The sequence below is a fragment of the Coenobita brevimanus genome, chromosome 80 (genome assembly GCF_032717465.1).
Source record: "Coenobita brevimanus isolate Jiangsu-jjx chromosome 80, ASM3271746v2, whole genome shotgun sequence".
In the NCBI taxonomy this organism is placed as follows: Eukaryota; Metazoa; Arthropoda; class Malacostraca; order Decapoda; family Coenobitidae; genus Coenobita; species Coenobita brevimanus.
In genome coordinates this window covers 10,410,801-10,436,139 of record NC_137033.1, presented here as the reverse complement: position 1 = coordinate 10,436,139, position 25,339 = coordinate 10,410,801, and the positions used below count along the sequence as shown (strand labels likewise).

At 41.7% G+C, this 25,339-nt stretch overlaps 1 protein-coding gene across 1 annotated transcript in view; it reads right to left on the bottom strand.

The window, feature by feature from the left end:
* LOC145409229 (uncharacterized) overlaps nucleotides 1-25,060 on the bottom strand; it is a 259,152-nt gene extending 234,092 nt beyond the window's left edge. Inside the window, exons 1-2 of the mRNA XM_080279712.1 lie at nucleotides 24,985-25,060; nucleotides 21,943-22,066 (exon numbers count right to left, since the gene is read on the bottom strand). Of these exons, the coding sequence (XP_080135838.1) occupies nucleotides 21,943-22,066; nucleotides 24,985-25,060 (200 nt within the window). The remainder of the gene's footprint in view (nucleotides 1-21,942; nucleotides 22,067-24,984) is intronic.
* Between the last annotated feature and the right edge of the window lie 279 nt (nucleotides 25,061-25,339).

Sequence of the window (25,339 nt, the reverse complement as noted above, 5' to 3'; positions counted from 1 at the left end):
TCCTCGATCCCAGCCTCGCATTACAACACCCTCCCTCCAACCCTGTCCCATCTCCTTCGTCAGCCTTTAGAACCCCCTTCTCTTGCATATCTCACTCGCCGATACCCATTTCCCTACCTTGGTTCTCTCCTAACGTCCCCCCCTCCCGCTCCTTTCTAGGCTTCCCCCTTCCCTCCCTCCGCTCCTCCCTTTCTCAGTTCCCTCCCGTATTCTCTCTCCTCCGTCTTCACTCCTCACTCCCTTTGCCTCCTTACCTCCACTCCCCCCACAATCTCCCTCATCCTCCCTTTGCTACCGCGCATCCCTCCTCACCACTTTCCATTTCCACGCAGGCTCAGCAAACCTCTCACGTTTTTCTGCCTACCTTCTTGCATCCTCTTTCCCTTTCCAACAGTCTTCATATGCCTCCCCCTCTTTCCTCTTTAAATATTTGCTTCCTTCTTCCAGATACTTTTCCTCATCCTTCTCTCTCCATGTGAGCATACATTTTGATATTGAACTTACAGTATTTTCCAATGCCATTCTTCCCTCTTCTCTCCTTCTGCATCTTTAAGTCTTAATCCCACTTCTCTATTATCACCCAGAAACACCTTCGATCACCTGTCCTTCATTCCTCCAATGTATTTAATCATCCTCCCTCAGCTTCCCTCTTTCTATCCCACACCATATCCTAGAAACCTCTAGGTTTCTGCTCTTTATCATCTTCCTTTCTCCTTCCTCACTCTTTGACCAACGCCTTCTTGAGTTTCCTTTCTCATCATTGTATCTCTTACTCACCTTTTCCCTTACTCGGCATTCTAAAGCGCTCTTCCTCTGTAGTCTCTACCATCTTCCTCCCATCGTCTTTCTATACTCTCCCCACCACCCGCCCGGGTACCCTTTCTCGTCACTAAATCTCCTTCATTTCTCAGCAACTTTCCTCCGCCTTCTCTAAGCCACATCCTAGCATCCTCCTCCTCCTTCTCCACTCTGCTCTCTGCCTTATCTCCTTTCCCTCTTTTACCCTTTGCCAAGCAACCTCACTAATAACCTCGATCGTCATTATATCCCTTCCATCTCTCAGTGTCACCCCCTAGCCACTTCCCTCTCCACCTTCACGACCCTCTTCATCATCAAAAACCCTCTTTCACGACATCATTCCTCCCATATTTCTCCCTTTATCTCTCACTGTCTCCCTCCTCTCATATCTCTCTCTCTCTCTCTCTCTCTCTCTCTCTCTTTCGTCATTTTCTAGCCTTCCCTCCCTCACTTCCCAGCTACTAACACTCTCCCTCACTACACCATTCTTTTTATCATTTCACCTTCGCTACCCACTCTCCTTTCCTTTGCTCCTCCTCAACACCCTCCTCTATCTCCTGCTCTTTCCAGCCTCCCTCACCACTTTCCAACACCTTCCTTTTCTCCATTCCTCTCGCTCCCCCCCCTTTCGTACTTCACACTCGCTCTCCACCTCCTAGACTACCTATCTGTTTGCTCTCTCGCCATGTACATCCTTTCATATTATTGGTCTGTTTCTTTTCTTACCATTTTCCTTCCCCTTCCTGTTTTCCATTACCGAGTATCTACAGTCTCTATAGCTCCTTCTTTCTCAGCATCCTTCTCCATCTCCATTTCAATTATCTAAACCACTCTCTGAATCCTTCCTTTCCTTCTGTCTATTCCATGTTTACCTTATTTATCTCTTTTCTCACTTTCCAGCTTCCATACTTCATTATCTTTTCCTCCACAACATCCTTCTCCAGACCCAATCCTTTCCTCTGGCCCCAGTTCTGTTTTCTCTCTTAGGTCCCTCTCGTGTCCACGTTTCTCTCTCTCTCTCTCTCTCTCTCTCTCTCTCTCTCTCTCTCTCTCTCTCTCTCTCTCTCCCCGCCTTCAAGAGTTATGGCCGAATAACAAGGAAAATTAACTGATTTCCCTCTTTTTCAAATCGTGGAGACTGCAATTGCGCAGTACAAGTTACTTGATATAATTACTTGTCACTTGCAGGTAGAGTTGGTGTATTTCGTCTTAGTTTTCCTTAAGAAACTTCCCTGTCGGCTTTTCTGTGTTGTATGGTGATCCTTTCCACTTCATCTTGCCGGCCTAAACAGGAAGGTTTCGCGGGCGGACGGGAGACTTCTTCCTTCGTCATTGTTATCTTTACCTCATAAAATTAGATATCTTAGTCATAGCCTTCTCTGAAAAAAAAAAAAAAAAAAAACTATCTCCATACGACCATTAGGTTTGTTGTTGTTGTTGTTGTTGCTTTTTTAAAACTCCTTTGTACTCCTCCAACACCCTCTTCATTCGCAACTCTTTTCCTGATCCCTCTTCACCATCTAACAGCCAGCCTTCCTTTCTGTAACTTCTTTCCTGTTTACTTTTCTTCTTCTCCACTCTCTCTTCACCCTCCAAACCTCCCCTTCCTTTTCTCCCTCTACACAGTCCTCTTCATCACTGAAATATTCTTCCCTCTCAAACAATTTTAGAACACCCCTCCCTCTCTCTCTCTCTCTCTCTCTCTCTCTCCAGAAGCCGTCCTTCTTATCTCCCAGTATTTGTCAGCACCTTTCCTCAGCTTCCTTCGTTCCTTATTGCCTTCCCCAGCCCTGCCCTGTTCCTATTTTATCTCCTCTTACACCTTCACCTATTCCTCCCTCCTCTCCCTCTTTATCTTACCACGCTGTCCTCGTTCCCTCTTATCTTCCTTCCCAGCCCCCTCTCCCTCTCTGACCTTCCACCTACCCCGTCTCCATCCCCCCTTCTCTCTCTCTCTCTTTCTCTCTCTCTCTCTCTCCCTCTCTCTCTCTCTCTCTCTCTCTCTGGCCAGGTATTTTCACAGTGCAAGGTGTTGTTTTCATCTGTTTTCCCCGAACAACTCATTGCTGGAGGGTATGAAGGTGTAGGAAAAGATTCGTGTTGATCTATGCCTTTTTCTTTTACGTCTAAAAATATGCAAGAGTATCTATTAATAGCAAAGCCGTGCAACCTCAGTACAATTGAAAAATCTTTGTGCTCTGTGTATTTCTTTAATTCTGTGTAAATGTCAGGCAATCTCTCACTCTCTCTCTCTCTCTCTCTCTCTCTCCTTCCTGACTTCCGATCTTCTCTGTCTCTGTCTGTCGTTCTGTCTGTATGTCTGTCTGTCTTTTCTCTTTCTCTTTCTCTTTCTTTTTCTCTCTGTCTGTGTCTGTCTGTCTGTCTGTCTGTCTGTCTGTTTGTCTCTCTCTCTCTCTCTCTCTCTCTCTCTCTCTCTCTCTCTCTCTCTCCTCCCAGACTCCCCATCTCACCCCGTCCCCCGTCCCCCGTCCCCCTGCCCAGCCAGCCCGAACCAGCCCGACAACTTTATGCGGACCGAGGCACCCCCGCTTGCATTGTTGACACCACACTGCTCGCCAGAGAACCCACCACATCCACTGCCAAACACCACTACCTAGTCCCACTCCCCGTCTCTTTACATCTCCAATACTCCTACTGCTCCTCATATTCATCCTTTAACTCCTACTTCACCTAACTCGTAGTCCTTGTCTTACTTCTGCTTATCCTCTTTCTTCTCTCCCTTCTGCTCTTTCTGCTGCCGTCATTCCCGACTCTACTCATCCTCGCTTCTCTTCTACTCCTGTTACGAAACTACCACAGCCACCATAGCGTATTCCTTTATCTCCAGTTCATTCTTCTCCTCCTACTCCTATTTCTACTCCTTCTCCTTCTCCTACTCATTCTCCTGCTCGAACACTTATCATCCTACTCCTCGTGTTACTCTTCTTGTCCCTCCTCCTTCTACTACTACTGTCACTCTTGCCATTCCTACTGATCTTTTACTCCATCCTTTGTCCTCATTTTCCTACTGCTCTTCCTCTCTGGGTATTTTCAGAACCACAACGCTGAATTCTGCCTCCCACCTTGCTCTCATGACCGACACAGAAAATAAAGACTTGGGTGAATGTCGCTCTTCGTCTTTTTTTTTTTAAATGTGGGTGAGAGTATTGGGGGTTGTGCAGTTTTGTTAGTGGTGTTCATAGTTATCGTTGTTATTATCGCTAATGTCCCAAAACAGTCACTGCTTATCCAGACATTAATCCTTCCTTGTTCATGATCAAGTTAGGAATGTGGATATGATAAGAAAGAATATGCTACGGGAAATGCGTGTTGCAAGGAAATTCGTAGACAACATAAATGGATAGAGCTTGCTTAGATGAAATGGTCACATTGAGAGAGAGGTTATAAAGATGCTAATAAAAAAAAGACAAAGAAGAAAAGAAACATATGTGTGAAGCTGAAGGTGTGAGGGTGTGCGGTGGACCAAGAGGAAGGTAGATAGATAAATTCAATCAGTGCGTGAATAAGAGAGGTACGGAAGCTGACGAAGATAGAAATTTGGCGAGAAATCGACTACTTTGATGAATTTTGTATGGCGGAGTGCATGACAAGATTTTGACACTCTCTGATAGGCAAATAATTATGAAGTCACTTGAGGACAGGCGTATATGTCAGGAGGAGTCATGATTCCAGAGGCCTGAATGGTGACCGACTGGGTGTATGACCCACTTCACTGAGCATGTTGTTGATCAGTATTCCCATTATCGTATATTTCTTCTTTTTTCTGGGTTTCTGTACCCTACCTGAAGGTGGGCAAAAAACGATGGATTATGATGATGATTATTGATGTTTTGCAGTCATCACTACTACTATCAGTTACAACAACATATACAACTAGAAATGATTATTGATGTTTTGCTGTCATTACTACTACTATCAGTTACAACAACGTATACAACTAGAAGGCACTCAGACAGCGCATACCTTCGCCAATGTCATTGCCATTAAAAAGAATCCGGATACGTGGATATATTGTGTGGAATACATAGGATTCGTATCCGCCCCAAATTTTAATCAGTTGTTTCTTGACTCATGGCCCACTCTTCCACAAAAAGTTAATACAAATTCATTGAGAACTTTTGGAGATATTAAACTGTACATAGGATCAGGATCAGGATCCAGATCCTCCCCAAAATTTAATTAGTTTTTTCGTGGCACATGGCCCACCCTTCCACCAAATTTCATGAAGTCCATTGCAAGCTTTTGGGGATATCGTCTGGACAAACAAACAGACAGAAAAACATAGGTGAATAGATAATATCCTCCAACTTCATTGGCGAAGGCAACAACAGCACCACCACCACCATTATCACCACCACCACCACCATTATCACCACCACCACCACCACCAACAACAACAACAACAACAACAACACTACTACTTCTACTACTACTACTACTACTACTACTACTAATAATAATAATAATAATAATAACTAGTAAAATGCGCTCTGTGAGCGCGTGACGAGCGAGCGTTTGTACATGCGCCTGCCATCATAATTTTATCTTGATGTAAACTTTCAATATTTCTGGTGAGGTAGTTGAACAATAACAGAAGACGAATTGAGCTAAAATATTTACTTTCTCACGTTTTCTCTCAGGAAGTGCATATAACGAGGCGCCGTAGCATTTATCACATGCGCATTGTTCATTTCTCTGCTCCCGACTTGCCGTGTCAACGAACTGCGCAGGTAAACGCTTGGCAATTGATCGAATGATAAAACCAAATGGGGCGATTACCCTTGTGGATTTAACGCCCTAAACAGGGAAAAAACGTTCAGGTAAAATTATGATTGCAATATCAGATATGCAGTTGTTAGAATTCATGCAAGAAAACTTGTTTCAACAGGAAATATTATTAAATTCGATTTCATAATGGACAATGTCATTTTGAAGTCCTCGGTACATTCCCAGGGAGAGCTGGGATTCCAAGGGGTTTCTGTGGTCTCCTGAGTAAATATATACCTAAATACAAAATTTATTGAATGTATCTACTACCTGCTGAAAGAATTTCTTCTTTTTCTTACACAGAAAAGTTATTAGTCTCTGTAAACCATCGCGGTCGGGCAGTGTCTTGTTGGGCCGCTCGTTTCTCAGCTGAACGTAAACATCGCTTCGGTACGATTGCTCGCTTCGTTCGCTCGTTCGTAGTAGTAGTAGTAGTAGTAGTAGCAGTAGTAGTAGTAGTAGTAGTAGTAATGATAATGACAATAATAAACGGTACCGGTATGATGAGTCAAACTGTTAATTTAATAACATTTATTTATATCACTATCATTATCATCATCATCATTATCATCATCATCAGTAGCAGCCTCAACATCATCGGTACTATTATAAAGCTTCAGTAATATTTTGACAAATCAGGAAATGCCCACGCAGTCCCAAAAGTGAGCTCTTTGAATCCATGCACTCAAGAGAAGTAATTGCCACAATTTCTAGGAATTCACCGACCGAGCGAAAGAATGGCGGAAAATGATAAAAGAACATCATTATTTATGCATTAGTGGGTCTCTTGCCAACTGGAATTTAAGTTATTCATACCGCAATACCGAAATTACAGGCATAAACCTCTAAAGCAAAATATTATCATGATGCAGATTAATTGTGTGGTGAACATGAAGCGGAGAGGATCGAATTAGGAAAAGATCATATTCTCTCTCTCTCTCTCTCTCTCTCTCTCTCTCTCTCTCTCTCTCTTTACGTCGTTCTGTACTGATTCTTACTATCTCGAAATGATTTTGCTGAAATTAACGAAAACTTCAATCCTTAAGAGTCAAATATAGATTTAACCAATTCACCGTGACGACAGTATTCTCTTTTATGTTTTTGGTACCTGGAGGCAATTATATTCAGGTCCGGGAAAGCTTTTTTAATCTGGATGGTTTAAATATAGCCTTCATTAACACTTTCATTACTGGAAATCTTCCCCAAGTTACAAAGGGAAGCAAAGGAAAGCAGAGAAACAGCAACGCTCCTAATGGCCTTCCTGGGTGGCTTCTTTCAGAGAATCTATGACTATAATATTTGATACTATGAGCTAAAGATAAGGATAGCAAATCATGAAGAATATAATTACTTGGTAGCATCAGGAATAAATCAAAATGACGTCACTTGTAAAATGAGAGCTACTACTGAATGAAATTATTAGTTATTACCATAAGCACTTGCTATCTATCTGTCTATCCATTGCCGGACGCCTCAATCCCGTAAGGGGTGGCCGCAAACATATCGCCTCCATGTTGCGCTGCCCAACGCCATGTCATTGTCCTGTTCCCAGCTCACACCCTTTTCTCTCTTATACCTCACAACTCCATCCCTCCATCTCATCCTTGGCCTCCCACTCCCTCTCCCCCCCTCCCACCTCACTCACATACACTCTCCTTGTCAGTCTCTCGCTCTCCGTCCTCTCCACATGGCCAAACCACCTTAATGTGTTTCTCCTAATCCTATCACATCTACATCCACACCACGTCGCTCCTTCACTTCCTCATTTGTCAGTCTGTCTTTCCACGTGACTCCACATGCTCCTTTCAAACAACTCATTTCCACTGCCCTCACTCTTGACTTGTGTCCCTCCAAGAAGGTCCAAGCTTCACTACCATACGTTAGAGTTAGTATCACAATACTCTCATGCAGTAATTTTTTCACTTCCATGCTTACTTCCATGTTTCTTATCACTGCTTTGATTCAAAGAACCAGCAATCTTTCTTCCTTATTGTACCCTTTCAAGCACTTCACCCTCTAAACTTCTATCCTTATTCACCACACCATCCAAGTACTTAAACGCACTCACATTTTTCATTTCCTCCTTATCCAACTTCACTGTACAGTCACTGACTTCATTTCTCTCGAAGACCATAACCTTACTCGTCGCTACATTCGCCTTTAGATTCCGTTTCTTACACACTCTCCCAAACTCATCCACCAAGCCTTGCAGCTCCCCTTCATCTTCACCTAACAACACAGTATCATCTGCAAACGACAGTGCAGGGAGTTTCCAAACACTACCCTCTCTGATTAGGGCCTCTCAAACATCCACTGTCTTTCCTTGTATCGCTTTTATAACCAATCCATACACAGATTGAACAACCATGGAGACATGACACATCTCTGCTTCAATCCAACCTCCAAATAAAAAGATTCACTCAGTTCACTATCCACACGCACTGCAGCCTTAGCACCCTCATAGATACTCCTTACGGCATTCAGCAACTTCTCATTTACTCCATATATTCTTAATACTTTCCACAATCCTTGTCTATCCACCCTGTCATATGTTTTCTCCAAATCCATGAAGACCACATACAACTTCTTCCCCTTCTTTAGAAACTTTTCCATTAAAGACCTAAAAATGAATATTTGATCTACAGAACTTCTTCCCTTCCTAAAGCCTCCTTGGTCTTCTCCAACTATTTTCTCTGTTATTTCCCTAACTCTCGTAATACCATATACTACCATATACGTTTCCTATTACACTAAGAAGACCAATGCCCCTACGATTACCACACACTTCTTTTTCCCCTTTTCTTTTGTACAGGGGAATAATTATACCTGACTTCCAATTCTTCGGGACCCTACCATCCTCCCAGGCCACTCTGCGTATCTTCCACATCCACTCTACTACTATTTTTTCCCCATGCATCAACATTTCACCACACACTCAATCAATTCTCAGGATTTTCCCCATTTTGACTTTCTTCATTGCTTCCACAACTTTCATTCAACTGATTTCTTGCTCTCTTCTGACAACCCTCCGTCTCCCAGCCATTCCCCAGCCACTTATACTCGCATTACTTTCATTCTCTATGTTCAACAAATCCTTACAATGTTTTCTCCATCTGTTCACTTTTTCTCCCTTCTCCACTAATAATCTACCATTTTTATCTTTCTCTCCCCGACTAATTAATTTGACACCCTGTCTAACTCTCTTTACCTCTTTCCAGAACATTTTCATACATTCCCTCCACTTTACACCCACATTCCTTCCAAATTCCTCATCCACTCTCTTCTTACTCTCTCTTAATAATATTTTCACCTCGCTCTTCCTCTCTACATATAACTCTCTCTTCTTTGTCTCAGTTTCATCCACACCCCTGTTTCTTAACCGCTCACCATATTTTTCTTCTTTTGTGCCACAGCCTGTCTCACCTCTTCATTGCACCACGCTGTTCCTTGCACCCCCTTACGTCTTCTCTTCACCCCACACACCATCTCACATGCTGCACAGATTTCTTCTGTGAATATCTTGCACACATCTTCCACGTCCCCCATCTGCTCCAATCCATATTTACCAAACCGCTCATCCACTTTTCTCATATTCTGCTTTTTTCCATCCTCTTGTAACCTTTCCACCCTCCTTGTATGGACTACTTCCTCCTGTCCTTCCCTTCCTCTATTCTTTCATTTCATTTGACCCTTGATTCTCACCATCACTTGGTCCACTCCCCCAACCTCTATATGCCCTTGCATCCATTACACAGCTTCTTATCCTATCATCCACACACACACAATCATTGCCTTCCATTCATTCAGTGCACCACCCACCCTTCTCATCACTGTCCACGTATACCTGTAGATTATTTTGTGCCTGAAGAGGGTATTGGTTTTCACCAACCCCCTCCCGGCACAAATGTCCGGTAGAGCACTGCCATTCTGATCCACCTTTGCAGGCACATCCCACTCACCAACTACTCCATCCATATTCACATCTTTTCCATTCATATCTCCAATCAAAAGAATTTGCCGGGCGAAAATAATACGCCCATTTAGTTCTATGCACGACGGAGCCCCCATGATCCTGCCTTGGTGAGAGATGCAGCAATGGTATGCCTCATTACCTTCATTTGGCCCAGATTTACGTCCTCTTACAGCTAGTTGCACGTATTTCAATATCAGAATTCGACAATACCAATGCTCCTCATGGTTTCCGTTGCAATTCTTCCTGACTATAGCATTGTATTCCAGTGTTAGTCTATTGTTACGACTCAACATTCACAATTAAAGATGCCAATTTTAAACCAAGTTAGAGTAAAATCAATATAGTAGGAGTGCTGATGATAGTAACTAACCTGGAATGTGGGCGTTCTGTGTATTAATGTTGATAAGACTGGAGTAACAAAGTGGTTGGATAATCTACGGTGATGATGATGATGGCTGCTCGTAATAACAGACCTGGTGATAACTGAATGATGGTGCACGGTATTATGGTGCAGGTTGAATGAAAAATTACGATAATGATGATGATGATGATGATGCCATTGCTGGTAGCGATAGAACTGACGATAACTTGAATGAAGGTGCTATTTGTATTACATATGATGTTTGGGATAATTTAATATGCACATAAATTATCATTATAGAAGTGACTAGGGTAAAAGATATGGTGATTAATTTTGATGCTGACGGTGACTGTACAGTACTAAGTTATGGTGTTGAATTATAGGTGTTGATGTAGTAACGATATATACATAAAGTAACAAGATTAACTCATTGAACGTAACGAAGTCCTTTATTTCATTACTTTGAAACTGTTTTTATTTTATTTTATTGGAAACACTTTCCTGATTGGAACTTTTAGTATATGAGAAATCCTTCTTATGCTGAATAAAATCGTCTGGTTAAAGAAAGAATAAATATGAAAAAATATTACTTGATAACATTAAAGGAACCGATACTAGATAATGATGGTCGTGCCAGCCTTGGTGATAAAAGGGGCAAGGATCAAAGTTACTGTGGTGATATCAAGTTATGGTGATGAGGGGTGTGATGATAATGGTTGTGGTGATGGAAGGATGCGATGCATATACAGTAATGAGGGTAAGGATAGGCTTGGTGTTAATAGCAGTTGCGTGGTGGTAAGTAGGGGGGTGGGTTGAAAAAAAGCATGGGATGATGATGATGATGATGATGGGTATATTAGCAGAACCAGGTGTGTTGGTTAAGGCAGATGTGTTGAGAGCAGATATACTGATGAGGGCAGGTGTGTAAGTGAGGTCAGAAGTGTCGATGAGGTCAAGTGTGAGGATGTATTGAAGGCAGGTAAGTTGGTAAGAGCAGGTGAGTTGTGTAGGGACAGTGAATAGGTGAGTACACTTATCATCCACTCACTTGATGCAGTGCTGCCTACGTCTTCCTTTACTTTTATCACTCTTTTTCTGTCTGTCCCCTCTTTTCCTATTTCTCATCATCATTCACGCACTTGATGTTGTGCTGCTTACTTCTGCCATCACCATTATCACTCTTTTTCTGTGTCTGCCCTCTTCTCTTCCTATTTCTCCCGTCATTCCTGTCACATTTTATTACTCTTTCCATTTCAGGTGGCTTTACACCGAGTGACAAGCCTAATGGTTTCCTGTAAGCCAGGAAATCATTAACAACGCTGGATGGTAACTATATAACCAACCCAAACGTGTTCCCTACGTGTCAGCAAGTGGGTTGGCAGAGGGCTAGTGCCCCTCCCTGTAAAACAACTAACTGAAAGACAAACGGCCACCCCTTACGGAATTATGGCGTCCGGCTATAGATAGATAGATAGCTATATTATGAAGGCAGATGTGTTGACAGCAGGTGTGTTGGTGAGGACAGGTGCTTTGGCGAGGGCAAGAGTGCTGTTAGGGAAGGTGTTTGAGAGAGGGCAGGTGTGTGAGTGAAGGCAAATGTGTTAGTGAGAGCAGGAAAGCAAATATGTTGGTGAGGGCATATTTGTAGGTGAAGACAAATGTACTGGTTAGGGCAAGTGTGTTGGTGAAGTAGTATGTAAATGCTACATAGGTGAGGGTGTGTTACTGAGGGAGGATGTGTTGTTCAGGAATGTGTGCTGGTGAAAGCAGGTGTGTAGAGGAGGGAAGGTGTGTTGGTGAAGGCAGGTGTTTTGGTGAGGACAGGTGTGCTGGTGAGGACAGGTGTGTTGGTGAGAGCAGGTATGATAGTGATGGCAGGTTGTGACTGAGGGCAGATGTGCTGATGAGAGCAGATGTGTGAGTGACAAGTGCATGAAGGAGCAGGTATGGTGATTTATGGCAACTCTTGGGAGGCTGATATCGGAATGATGATGGAGCTAGTGTACTGAGTGCACTGGAAAGGAGAGGTGTCTTGGTGAGGCTAGGTATAAAGGACACATGCGTTCGTTAGTCCAGGTATACGAGCGAGATCTGGTGTGTTGGAGTGTAGGTGTGTTGATGAAGCTAGGAATGTGAAAGAGGACAGGTGCGTTGGTGAGGTCAAGTGTGTTGGAGCGATGAGGTGTGCTAGAGTGCAGATGTGTTGATGAAGCCAGGTAGGCGTACGAAGACAGGTGTGTTGGTGAGATCAGGTGTGTGTGAGGATAGATGTATTGATAATGGTGGCTTCTCCAGGGCGGGGGCAGGTGTCAATACGTCAGGCTGATGAGATGAGGATGAGAGTGACGGCGGCTGAATGAGGCCCCGGACAAAGGTGGGGCTCTGAATGCACACGAGTAAGACCGTCTGCAAGGGGGTGAGGGGTGGGGGGATGGACGCTCACTACTACTGCTGTATATACACCCATTTACTGCTATCGTCATCATCATCATCATCATCACCATCACTATTATCATCCATTTTTTCACCTAAATGGCGGCTGTTTTGTAAAGCTGATTTATGTTTGTCTGCAATTATTCACCAGATTTGCAGCACATTTACTCCTATACTTCCCCTGTTTAAAAATGACGCTATGTACTACTAATTGTGTACTCTAGTGCGCTGAAGTCTTGTCTTTTTTTACTCTTGTAACTGACGATGACCTAAGCTTAGATGAAAATTCAAAAATCAGTTAATCACATAACAGTCAGGAATAAATAAAAAGGATGTATTGGTACTGGAAAGTTTAGCAATATGACATGAATATTGAGGATTATTGTTACCATGGAAGTAAAATGTTTCAGGTACTGGTGATCAGTGCCACGAACCTGACAGTCAATGTATCTGGATGCCAAACGAAGAACTAGGCAGGGATAACGAACGAATTTGAAACCTTAACCCTAGACGGTGTGTTGTCTACATCGCATTACTTCATCCTTGATTGATCCTATACCCTTGTGCCAGGTGTAGTCCAGGTACGATCATAATTGTTTGGGTTAGTCTGTCATGTGACCTTAACCTTAGGCCTATTTTTCTTTAACTAGAATCTCTTGCTTGGCTTTCAATCCTTCTACCAAGTTTAATACAAATCATATCACACACACACACACACACACACACACACACACACACACACACACACACACACACACACACACACACACAGTCGGACGATGCACTGCGTTTATCAAGCCCTAATAAAACAAAACAGAGGACTCACAAGAGCTTAAAATGGAACTGATGGGAGAATAGTAAAGCTTCCATACACACAGATGAAGATATTTTCAGGCATTTAGCACATACCTTCACAAAAATGGAGAGAGAGAGAGAGAGAGAGAGAGAGAGAGAGAGAGAGAGAGAGAGAGAGTGTGTGTGTGTGTGTGTGTGTGTGTGTGTGTGTGTGTGTGTGTGTGTGTGTGTGTGTGTGTGTGTGTGTGTGTGTGTGTGTGTGTGTGTGTGTGTGTGTGGTGCAGTGTGACCAGCCGAGAGGAATTAATCACAGGAAACTGGAAGCGATGGCTCAGATTGCATGCACTCACTGCCGGGTACACAAAACTGCACACACACTTCTTGCACCTGCGGCGCTGACAGGAAGAGGCAAAGCAATACGCGCAATGGCGATATGAAGTGTTTGGGTTGCATAATGTAATTTGTCGATGCATAATCACTAGTTCCGTCTGTGTTTTACAAGTCCTATTTCTGTCGTTGGAGAAGTATCCCGCCCCCACCCATTGTTTCATGCATGGCTATCAGTGTGAAAGACACTGAGGATACGGTGAGAAGTGCATGTGGAAATTGTGTTGAACTGGCTCCATTTATGAGTGAAAAACTCTGTATATGTCATTGAGCGAACCTAGACAGGGTACGTACATGTGATAAGAAATGAAAGGACATCCACATTTTTCTGATCAGTGGGTATGAACAGGTTTTACTCCGATTATAACCTATTCGGACATAAGGCCTTACTGTACCTGAAATAAAATCGTCTGGTTGTAGCTGGAAGAAGAGAATACAGTACATACTTGTCTGAATGAATCTAGGTAAGCACACGGAAGGACATCCATTTAAATAAGCTGAACGATATATGAGATTCTGGATCAATCGTCTTCTCTGGACTGTTAATATTCAGCCCAGCGCCCCTCTACAAGATGGTTTGGGTGGGACACGTCAGGCTATATTAAAGGAAATATAGTCTTCACTTCAGCCACTGAGGGAATAAGTAAGATAGGGTTCATACAGTACCGTTCTTCGGTTAAAAGAGTTAGCAGCACCTTTTCATCTGCACCTAGGTTTGTCAATTACCTCTTCATTAGCAGTTTTATGTTAAAGATGCAAGCTACTTCTGTCTGTCTGTTTCTCTCTCTCTCTCTCTCTCTCTCTCTCTCTCTCTATATATATATATATATATATATATATATATATATATATATATATATATATATATATATATATATATATATATATACCGATATTATTAAATTACAGAATGAAAAAAAAAAATCCCTGAAAGAAACGTTAAGAAAATTTCTATAGCAACAAAAATATGGTTATTACGGCCATATTTTAAGAATATGAATGGTAAAAGAAAAGGTAAGCTCACGGTTATTGACGACACGTCCTGAGGCACCTGATAATGATAGGATGTGCCTGGTTCTTCTACACTGTAGACTACATGGCAGCTCGAGGTAGTGCTGGGCATAAGTTAATCAAATCTAATAATCAAGGGAATGCCATTAATGACTGCGAAAAAGTGGGAGCTTGCCATTCCATTCCAGATTTAATTTTTAAGAATACTGTCATAGGTTCTTGGAAGAGAAAAAAATGGGGTAGCCCAGCGTTTATCAGTACCTTTGCCACACGTAACAGTACAGTACATTCAGCGTAGTCTGAGAACTTTCGGAGGAGACGAAAAAGCAGCTTGACAAGGGCCCTCGTAATGACCACATTTAGTGTCCTTCACGTGACGGCCACAAGACGTCTTATATATTTTAATCTTCCTATCAGCCGACGAGTTACGTAGTTTAATAAAGGTCTTTTGTACTTAAGGAACATTAACAGAGTAGACTAGCTGCTTTAATAAAACAGGATTTTGAAAGGTGAATAAAAAATGGATGTAAACAGAATAAAATGGAAACGGTGTCCTGGGAGAGAAGGTATTATGAGTGTTTCACCAGAGTCCTTGTGAACCAAGAGCTGTTTAGGTAATGCGGCTCTAGGACACACACACACACACACACACACACACACACACACACACACACACACACACACACACACGCACGCACGCACGCACGCACACACACACACACACACACACACACACACACACACACACACACACACACACACACACACACACACACACACACACACACACACACACACACTGGCAAAGTTATATATTTGCTAATTTCATCTTCGACACCTGCTCCCACATTTCCATTATAATATTATTTAATCCTGAAATTAACTTTCAATTCTACGTTGGATCTCTCAGCGAGTGTATGATCCCGCTAATGACCTGGATGATAGCAGGATATAGCTAAGGGATCAGTAAATACATCTGATAGTGCTTTACCACTGAAGGCGTGCGTAATCCTGAATTCCTGCCACATCATGAATATTCAGATTCAGATCCATAGCTGGACAAATATTAAACACTGGTGAGTTCCCACTGGTTGCAAAATAACCAATACATTTCGACTTTGATATTTATTTATATACTGAGCATATGGTATGCGTGAATAAATAAATATATATATATATATATATATATATATATATATATATATATATATATATATATATATATATATATATATATATCTATTTGCTTGTGTGTGTGTGTGTAAAGAGAGTGATAGAGGCAGAGAGAGACAGTGACAGAGAGAGACAGAGACAGAGACAGAGAGACAGACAGACAGACTGAGAAGGTCCGACGAATAGACGACCGACAAACAGGGGTAATGTAATGTCCTCGAGAACTTTATTTTAAATGCCAAATACATTTATGTGGCCTCTTGCCAGTGATTCTGCCTTGTGGCAACTTCTGGCAAGCGAACCAGAATCTGAGTCTTTAATTATTATTTGTGTGTTATTTTGTGCGTTCATGTGTATGGTCCTACGTATTCTTAAATATATGAATGTATGTATATGATGAAAACTCGCTTTCCCTTGTAAAAATTAATGAAATATTCTTTTGTTCTTGGATTTTATGACAGCACAACCAGTTTTGTTTTCTGACCTTTCCCAATATGCATGCCTGTTATTATTTTTTCTTCTGAAGAACAGTGGAACGAGTGTGATGAAAGTGCCGGAAACGAGGTAGAGAGGGACAGAGGGTGGGAGAAAGGAAAGAGTAGCACCGGTGATGAGGCAGGTAGGAGCAGAAGGGTAAGAGGAAGTAGCTGGGTATACAGATGAACCTATGCGTATTGGAGTTGGAAATCGTGTGTGTATATATATATATATATATATATATATATATATATATATATATATATATATATATTAACATCCTGCGAGACAACCATGGAATCAAACATCTTAATATATCACGACTTGGATTTTATACCCACTATTCATACTAACACTGTCATGGTCAGTGCATATCTAGCTACTCTGCCCAAACAAACGCTAGAAGATTTTATTCAGCTAAGAATGGGTCAAGGGAGGCTGAGTGACTTAATACTGTCATCATTAACACTCTCATCGATGGTACAATTTTAGTAACCAACTGCAGCTGACTCCAGACGGTTTTATTCAGCTGAGAGTCATGGAAGGCAGAAAGATATATGTTAGGGCTGTCCTCTCACTGATGATTCGTGTGGTGGTGTTAATGGGGTGTCAGGACTCGTGTAGTGGTATTAGTGAGGGTCTCAGGACTGATGTAGTGGTATTAGTGGGGGTGTCATGACTGTTGTGGTTGTATTAATGGGGGTGTCAGGATTGGTGTAGCAGTATTAGTGGGTTGTTAGAACTAGTTTGGCTGTATCAGTGGGGATATGAGGACTGGTGCTGTGGTATTAGAGGCGTGTCAGGATTGGTCTAGTGATATCAATGGGGTTGTCTAGACATATGAAAAATCTCACTCCTCCTTCCCACGACCGTATCACCATGAACTCTGAAATATGAATGCTGGATCTTTTAATAGTTACACCACCACTGATACCACTGCCTGATACAGAACACTCTATGGTACAGGAGCAACGAATTGATCTCCAAAACTATAGATTTCGTGATATGCTTTTCATCCCATTATGATTTTTACTCTCATCACATCTCCACCACCCCTTCTTACTTCTCCCTAATCCCCCAACCCACTACTTAAATATCATTCCTTTCGCTTCCCTGACTTCATTATAATTCTCCCGTCCCGACCGATTTTCCACCACTGACCCCCCCACCCAATCTCGACCAATTTTGGAAAAAAAAATTTGACTCAAACCTCCACTTTTGGTGAGAAACATCGAAAATTCATAGAGAAATCGCTCACCTGAGGTTTAAAATACTGAATACAGGTAGTAGTTCCCCTTACCTTACTGGGTTTTCTATCAGGCTGGCTCCAAAGAAAACGAGTTCTATTGGAGGGAAACTATGCCACACCACTCATAAACGGTATTTATTTATTTATTTGGTACGAATTTATATGTACTACGAGAGTATATTGCTTTTCACACAGTAATATAGGCAATTTAAGATTGTTTCACTCACCAAACATCAACATACATGACCTTTTTTGGCAACATTACCTGATCAACATTTCTGACTGTTTCTTCCTCTAATGCTATGTAAACGTTGTCCTCCACATTGTCATCGATTGGGGAATCACTCTGACCTTGAATTCCATACCGTGGCTCGACATGTCTTTACTGGCCAGGTCACTGGTAACAGGTGAATTGCTGAGACAATGGCATGTGGGGGGGGGGGAAGGTCATGCAGGGTAAGGCATTTTCCCTGCTTGGCATCTTCTAGAGGAAGGTGTCCCATGTATACGTACCAAAAATCATGCACGAAATTTGAGAATTGCGCAAATTAGGGACCTTGCAATTACTGCGTGTTTATATACGTCAAAGGGAGTCACTGTGACAAAAAACGTGTCAACGTATATATACGTCAATGGGAGTCGGCGCATTCCATAATAGCCCTCTCTTCCTTCCAACCTCTCTCTTCCCTACTCATGCTCTTCATGTTTTTATTTCTCCCTCATCCCGTACATAACTCACCCAGTCACCCCTATTGTTTACTTGCACCTGGGTGGCCTTGCTTTGCAGGTCAAACATTCTTTAGCACAATTTTCCCCTCTCTATCTTAAAACATTCTTACTTCCTCTCGTCCTCGTCAGCCCTCCACCATCCCTCCTTTCTTTCTTGCTCCTTTTACTGAACCACTGGCCTCTTATTTCTTTACCCCCTCTCTCTTACCCCTCCCCATCCTCTCCACCATCCCTTCTTCTTCTTTCTCATTCCCTCAACCCTGCTTGCCTCCTTATCCCCCTCCACCAAATCTGCTACTTCCATTTCACCCTCTCAGCTTTTCTTGCCTTTCACTTACTTCCCCAGTTCTCCTTTTTTGCATTCAGCTCCCCTGTTACTTACATAAATAAGTCCTTCTCATTCTAGCGTCTCAAATTTCTACCAGCAAGATTTCTTCACTTATAATTCCTGTCCCTCTAAATCTCACCTCGCAGTACTCACTGCACACTGACATTCCCCTCATCATTCCATCCCCTCTTTCTCCCCTCCTGCTATTTCACCCAATATTAACCTTTTTATTCCATCCCCTTCTCTTCCCTCACGAATCTGCTTGACTTTTTCAATGATATACTGAACATGTACGACGAGACTAAATCTGTTGATGTGGTCTACCTCAATTTTCAAAAGGCTTTTGACAAAGTTCCACACAAAAGACTCCTTCAGAGGCTAAAGGCACATGGTTTCAGTGGCAGTGTTCTCGGGTGGGTAGAAGATTGGCTTACCGGACGAAAGCAAAGAGTTGTAATAAATGGAAAAGAGTCAGACTGGATAAATGATATAAGTGGAGTGCCACAGGGTTCAGTGTTAGGTTCTATTCTTTTCTTAATATATGTAAATGATATTGACGAAGGATTGTGCTGTAAGATTTCAAAATTTGCAGATGATACTAAAATAGGTAACAGAGCAGATAGCCTACAGCACTGCAAAGGCAGGCAATTCAGAAAGATCTTGATCAAATGTTTAACTGGGCCCAAGTTTGGCAAATGGATTTCAATATTTATAAATGTAAAGTGCTAAACATTGGCAGTAAAAATGTAAGAGCTAGTTATAACATGAATAATGTTCAACTTGATAGGGTAAACCATGAAAAAGACTTAGGAGCTATAATAGCAAACGATCTGAAACTAAGCAAACAATGTGCAGAAGCTGTGAAAAAAAGCCAATAAATTGACTGGATTCATAGGCAGAGCATTTAAATATAAATCTGATAATATTGTCCTCACACTGTATAATTCCTTAGTACACCCTCACCTGGAGTATTGCGTTCAGTTTTGGTCACTGTATTAAAAAAAGGATATGGAAAAGCTTGAAAGAGTACAGCAAAGGATGACAAACATGATACCTAGATTGAAAAATTAACCATACGAGGAACATTTAGAAGCCCTGAGTCTCTTTACCCAAATTAAATGGAGGATACAAGGAGATTTAATTCAAGTATTCAAAATATTCAAAGGACATGATAACATGGCTGTTGATAAATACTTCACAGTTGATCACTCGAATTATACTAGAGGCAATGAGCATAAAATAATTAGCAAATGATTCCAGTCGCATGAAGCTACACATTTCTTCTTCAATAGAGTTGTAAATATATGGAATAAATTGCCCCCCAATGTAGTAAATTCTAATACAGTACAAACCTTTAAAGGTCACCTGGATAAGTGTTTGTCGTCTAACCCCCAGCTTAATATGTTTATTCCTGAATAAAACACTTGTGTGTGTATAATTTTCTATTTTATTTTATTTTAGTGTTTTAGAGCCTGGATCAATTTATTAAAAGCAAATATAGTATATACACAGACTAGGATATGCACAGATAGCCCTGAGTTAACGGCCACTACTCATACTTTCGACCTGTGATGGGCTGTGGATCACTGAGGGTCCCTGTTAGTTAAGTGGCCACCATCGGAATTTTTGTAATGTACCAGAGGTCACTGCTTCAGAAGGTGACGTGTGTGCTTGTCCCGCGTGGGAAAGTTCCTAGTCTCAGTGGAATGAACGAAGCTGGGGCCTGATTGACTGCTGCCTACCTTAATAGCGCCAGGCAAGGCTGCCGCAATACCTCTGAACATCCACACTGTGCACTGTGTAAATTCCACGCTGTGTCTGCAGACACCCTGTTAACTCAACGTACCCGTACACAGTATCATGCATTAGTTATTTCTTTATTCGGTTATTCATTTTACTGTACTATTTTCTCTTTCAGGTTATTCATACTGGTAGCTTATAGATAATGTATTATATTGTAGAATGTAGTTTTTCCTTTTCAGTCTTCCTATGAAATTTCCATGTCAGTTTTAACATGCTGCATGGTGGTTTTTCTCACTTTTTCTTGCCAGTTTTAACTGCAGGATTTGGAGGCGGGGGAAGCCTTCTTGCTTTACTATCCTTAACCTTCAGCATGTAGAGTTAGATCTCGTAGTCATAGTCTACTCTGTAACAAACAACCTCGAAAGGACCATAAGGTCTGTTGCTGTTTGGTTTCCTTTGTACTCCTTTGTACTCGACTTACGAGAGAATTCGAATGCTGTTGGAAAGGACGTGTCAATGATCCCAGGCTGGGGCAATAATCAGTTAGGTTATATAATTGTGTTAAAGAAGACGTAAATTGTTATTCACATGACCAACTGGTATCTCTAGAAACAACCCACTAATATCATGACACCTCAAATATATAAAACTGATAAACACCTAGTCTAGAGAATGGGATTATAGTGAACAGGGACTCACTATTAGCTGGTTTCTTCTTTGATTTTCAGTTCACAGGATATAGACATCTGTCATGCTCTTCCTATTGGCCTACTGTATGTGTGTGTATGCATGGCTATATGCCAAAAGGGAACCTTGTTATTAGTGCATGATAAGCCGAAAGGTTTTGTTATGAATAAGGAGGAGGGTCTGAGAGATGGATGAACAAAGAACCATCAAGATCGATAAGCTTGATCTTCACCACAAACGTACTATATCTGTAAAGTTGTACAATCAAGATGCAGGAGACGGACGCGCTGATAAGATGGCAATGATATAACCAGTTGGATCACTTCCCTGGGTATACAAACATTCCTCGGCTATTTTCGTATCACCCAAAGGAAAGATGGTGAACCAAGGCAGAGGGTAACTTCGGTCTACAGTCCACCAGTTTCGCGTTACCGATAAGCTTGGCGCTACAACAAAAAGAACAACAGTTACTACCAATGCAGGTTTGGCTGCTGAGATAGGGAGTCCACAAACTGTTATGCATACCGTAGAATTAGTGTGGATGTGTGGGGGAGGAGGGGTTTGCAGTGTCAAATCCAAAGGTGGCCCGTTTGCTTAAATACGGAGTTGGTAGACTGGGATGTGCTGGGTATAAAATTTTCATTATCGATAGGCTTCAACTACCAAAAATAAACCTATTATGTGTGCACAACAGTCCAAGCAAAAGTGGCTGGGTGACTTATGTATCTTGTCTTCAATCTCTGATGTGCGAGAAAGAATTCCGCGCATGTCGAAATAACTCTCCATACACTGAGTAAAACAGTAATATTTTTGTAATATTTTTCATAACAATATGAGCAATGCAATTAGCAATAATCTGTGCATCATTATCTCCACCTTAATTTCCTACGTAAGGATGTGGTGAGGTTGGATCAAGTAACAAGGAAACATAAAGTGAAAGGGGAAGGGAGGCGATCTACAGAATGTCCATTGAAATGACGATGTTAATAAAGAGCGACTCGAGGACGTACCTGTAGAAGGGGTGGTTCTCCCTCCTCCTGAACCACAGCACCAGCATGGGTTTGGCCACGTTCTTCACCCGACACGGGAGCCTCGTGGTCCACGTGGCCATCGTCTCCACGGTCTCCGGTGGCGCTGCAAAAACACAGAGAAAACATTTTTTTTTTTTTTTTTTTTTTTTTTTTTGGGGTGGGGGGAGAAAGTGTCGATCTAGAAATATGTACAGCGAACATGGAGTTACTGAATCCATGTCTAAGTGTGACTGTGAATGCGTATGAAACTGAGTGTATGAGAGGGCGAGAGTGTGAGTATGAAAGTGAGAGTGTGTATGAGAGATCGAAAATGTGAGTGAGCATAAGATTTTGAGAGTGTGAGCAATGAGAAACTGAGAGTGTAAGTGATTAAGAAAGCGAAAGCGTGAGTATGACAGTGTGAGTGTGACTGAGTGGCCATCGTCCCCACGGTCTTGGAGGGGCCCTGCTACAGGATTGTAGGGAAAACTGTTCTAACAGGCAGGAAGAGCTCACAAAAGTAATACCATGTTTCTCACTTTGTTCATGGCGTGGATGACATTATCCCTTCAGTACAGTAACTCTGTTTTTCATTATTCTTGCTGTACAAATAATTTCAAACAGCTCAATAGACAGTTTCCGAACTAGAAAGGTTTATATATACTTCACACGTAGAGAGAGAGAGAGAGAGAGAAGGAAACAAGTATGGAGGAGGGGAAAGGGCAGACACCTGAGAGCAGCACTACATCAAGTGAGTTGATGGTGGGCGCCCACACCTACTATATATATATATATATATATATATATATATATATATATATATATATATATATATATATATATATATATATATATATATATATATATATATATATATATATATATATATCGTATATAATCTCATCACCCGTTTGAGTGCCCACTGCAGGACCGGCCTATCCCTACCGAAGTGGAGACGATACAGCCAATGTATCTTTACCAAGTGGCTTCGGCTGTCTGGTAGAGACTGTATGTAGGGTGAGAAGTGCTTATGAGTGTAACAGTAGTGTTGTAGTGGCTTTGGATGTGTGTGTGGTCTGCGAACCAAGTGTAGTCGGCCCGCGCAAGCCGAATGGGTGCAAGCATACTTTATAGTATGCGATACTGGCTCAGCCACAGCACCGCTTGTGTTCGCCAAAGCAGTACGTGGCCAGAAGAACGTTCCCAAAGTTTATTACCCTGGCGGGGCGCTAACCCTCGTTCTTCAGTGTACGAAATCGCACACTTTACCACTGTACCACAGAGGATATATATATATATATATATATATATATATATATATATATATATATATATATATATATATATATATATTGCCTTCATCAGCTCACTCACTAGTAGGACGCTATCCAGGCTGAACGTAATCGCAGGGTATGTGAAGAATATAATGTAAGTGACGTACTTGAGTTGGTAGGAATGAACAGTATCAGTACCGATAGCAACATTATTATTTTAAAGATATCATTAATTGTCCATTCATAATTTCACTGAGACAGAATTAACTGAAAACACATTGTGTCCTGGCTTCAATTATCCTGCCGGCTTCATGTAGCTGGATCCTGGCTGTTGCTAAGCGTCTGTAAGCCTCCATCAGCGCGGGTTCACAATGACGCCAGAATGGGAATTAATCGTAAGTTTGCATCTGAATCTGACCCTTCACAGTTATCAGACATTTGATTACCTTGCTTTATCACAGGAGAATAAAATTTTCCCACCTCCATATGAATAGGTTAAAAAGCTGCGTCCATAAAAGCAAATGAGTTATTCTTTTGAAGCTAGTGACTGCCAGAATTTCTCATTGCCGAACAAAATCATTTTACTGCAACCTAAACAACGAAAAAATTATAATCTCCATGCCCTGTGGCCAAAATCAGACATGTGTTGGTGTAAATCGTCTGAGCGTAACTGTTAGAAAATAATTATATACAAATAACGCCCCGTTTTATTGCTGCACATTCCTGGCATCCCATATCTCACTGTCACCTACATTATGAGTCTAGCTTTCACACTGCCGTGAAAAGTTTGTATGGTAAAGTTATATCGAAATGTTTTGGCTCCAGGCTCACCATCATGTGAATCCACTGGGCTGCCTGATGGAGCTGCCCTTTTCGTGCAGTCCATCATCATCCTTTCTGGGGATAGGGAAGGATCTGACGGACGTTTGTAGAACCAGGCACTAGTGATTTTTTGTTAGGTCTGTGCCACTATAAGAGGGAGCTTGTCTCCAGCAAACACTTCATAAATATTTCAACATGTGAGTAAAATATCTATCACCTACATTATGGCTGGCCAGTGGAATCAGCTGGCATAAATGTGACCCAGTGGAATGGGATGTTCTGTCAATTTCTATCCCGGCGTGTGCGATTGGACAATTCGTGGCAGAAAAGAAAAAGTCCGATTCTAGCCGAAAAGTCGAGACCCTACTACAGGGAATGAGATGTATACTAACGCAGCATCTACTAATCTGCCTGACAGCCTAGTGAACTCTCTCTCATCAAGGTAGCCATGGACTGTGACTTGATTCACAGTTCTTGAAGAGTGTCCAAGGCAGGTCGAAACTGTTAGATCCTAAGAGTAAACGGGATGTATTTCAGTGCAGGAAAAAAATTATACCTAAGCGTGATTATTATTATTATTATTACTGTTATAATAATAATAATAATAATAATAATAATAATAATAATAATAATAATAATAATAATAATTATTATTATTACTATTATCATCATCATCATCATCATCATCATCATCATCATCATCCGGACCTCCTTTCCCACCCAAGGGCAGGGTGAGGAGTAGCAATGTCCAGATAGCTCAAAATTGCCCAATCCAATGGGCCACGCTTCCATTCACTCATCATTCAAGCCCCCGGAATCCTGGCTCTATCGGATACGCCAAAAACATTCACCACGTTCTGTAGCTTCAATATCGTATCCGACAGAGTCAATCCAGATTATTATTATCATTATTATAATTACGGTTGGGAACTATTAGCCATCTAACGTGCTGTTACAGGAGAGGGGTTCTTGATTCCACAGTAATTGACGAGGATCTGGGTCAGGTCGATTGTGTTGTCCATAATATCAAAACAGAATCAGTATATGTCAGGATTACCTTATACTGAAACGTGAGTATCCTTGTCATTTTGATTATTTCATTTGTCCACTTATGATGAGGCTTTTAATATAATATGCCTGCTACCTCAGTACGATTTTACACATCTTACGAGAGACTTAACGAATGGGAGGAAGTACAGGTATGAGAGATCTTTCCTATGCTGAGTAAATGGGCCTGTATATAGCAAGGGTCATCTGCAAGGACAGACTCCCCATCTCTACCCTAATGACCGGGGTGAGGC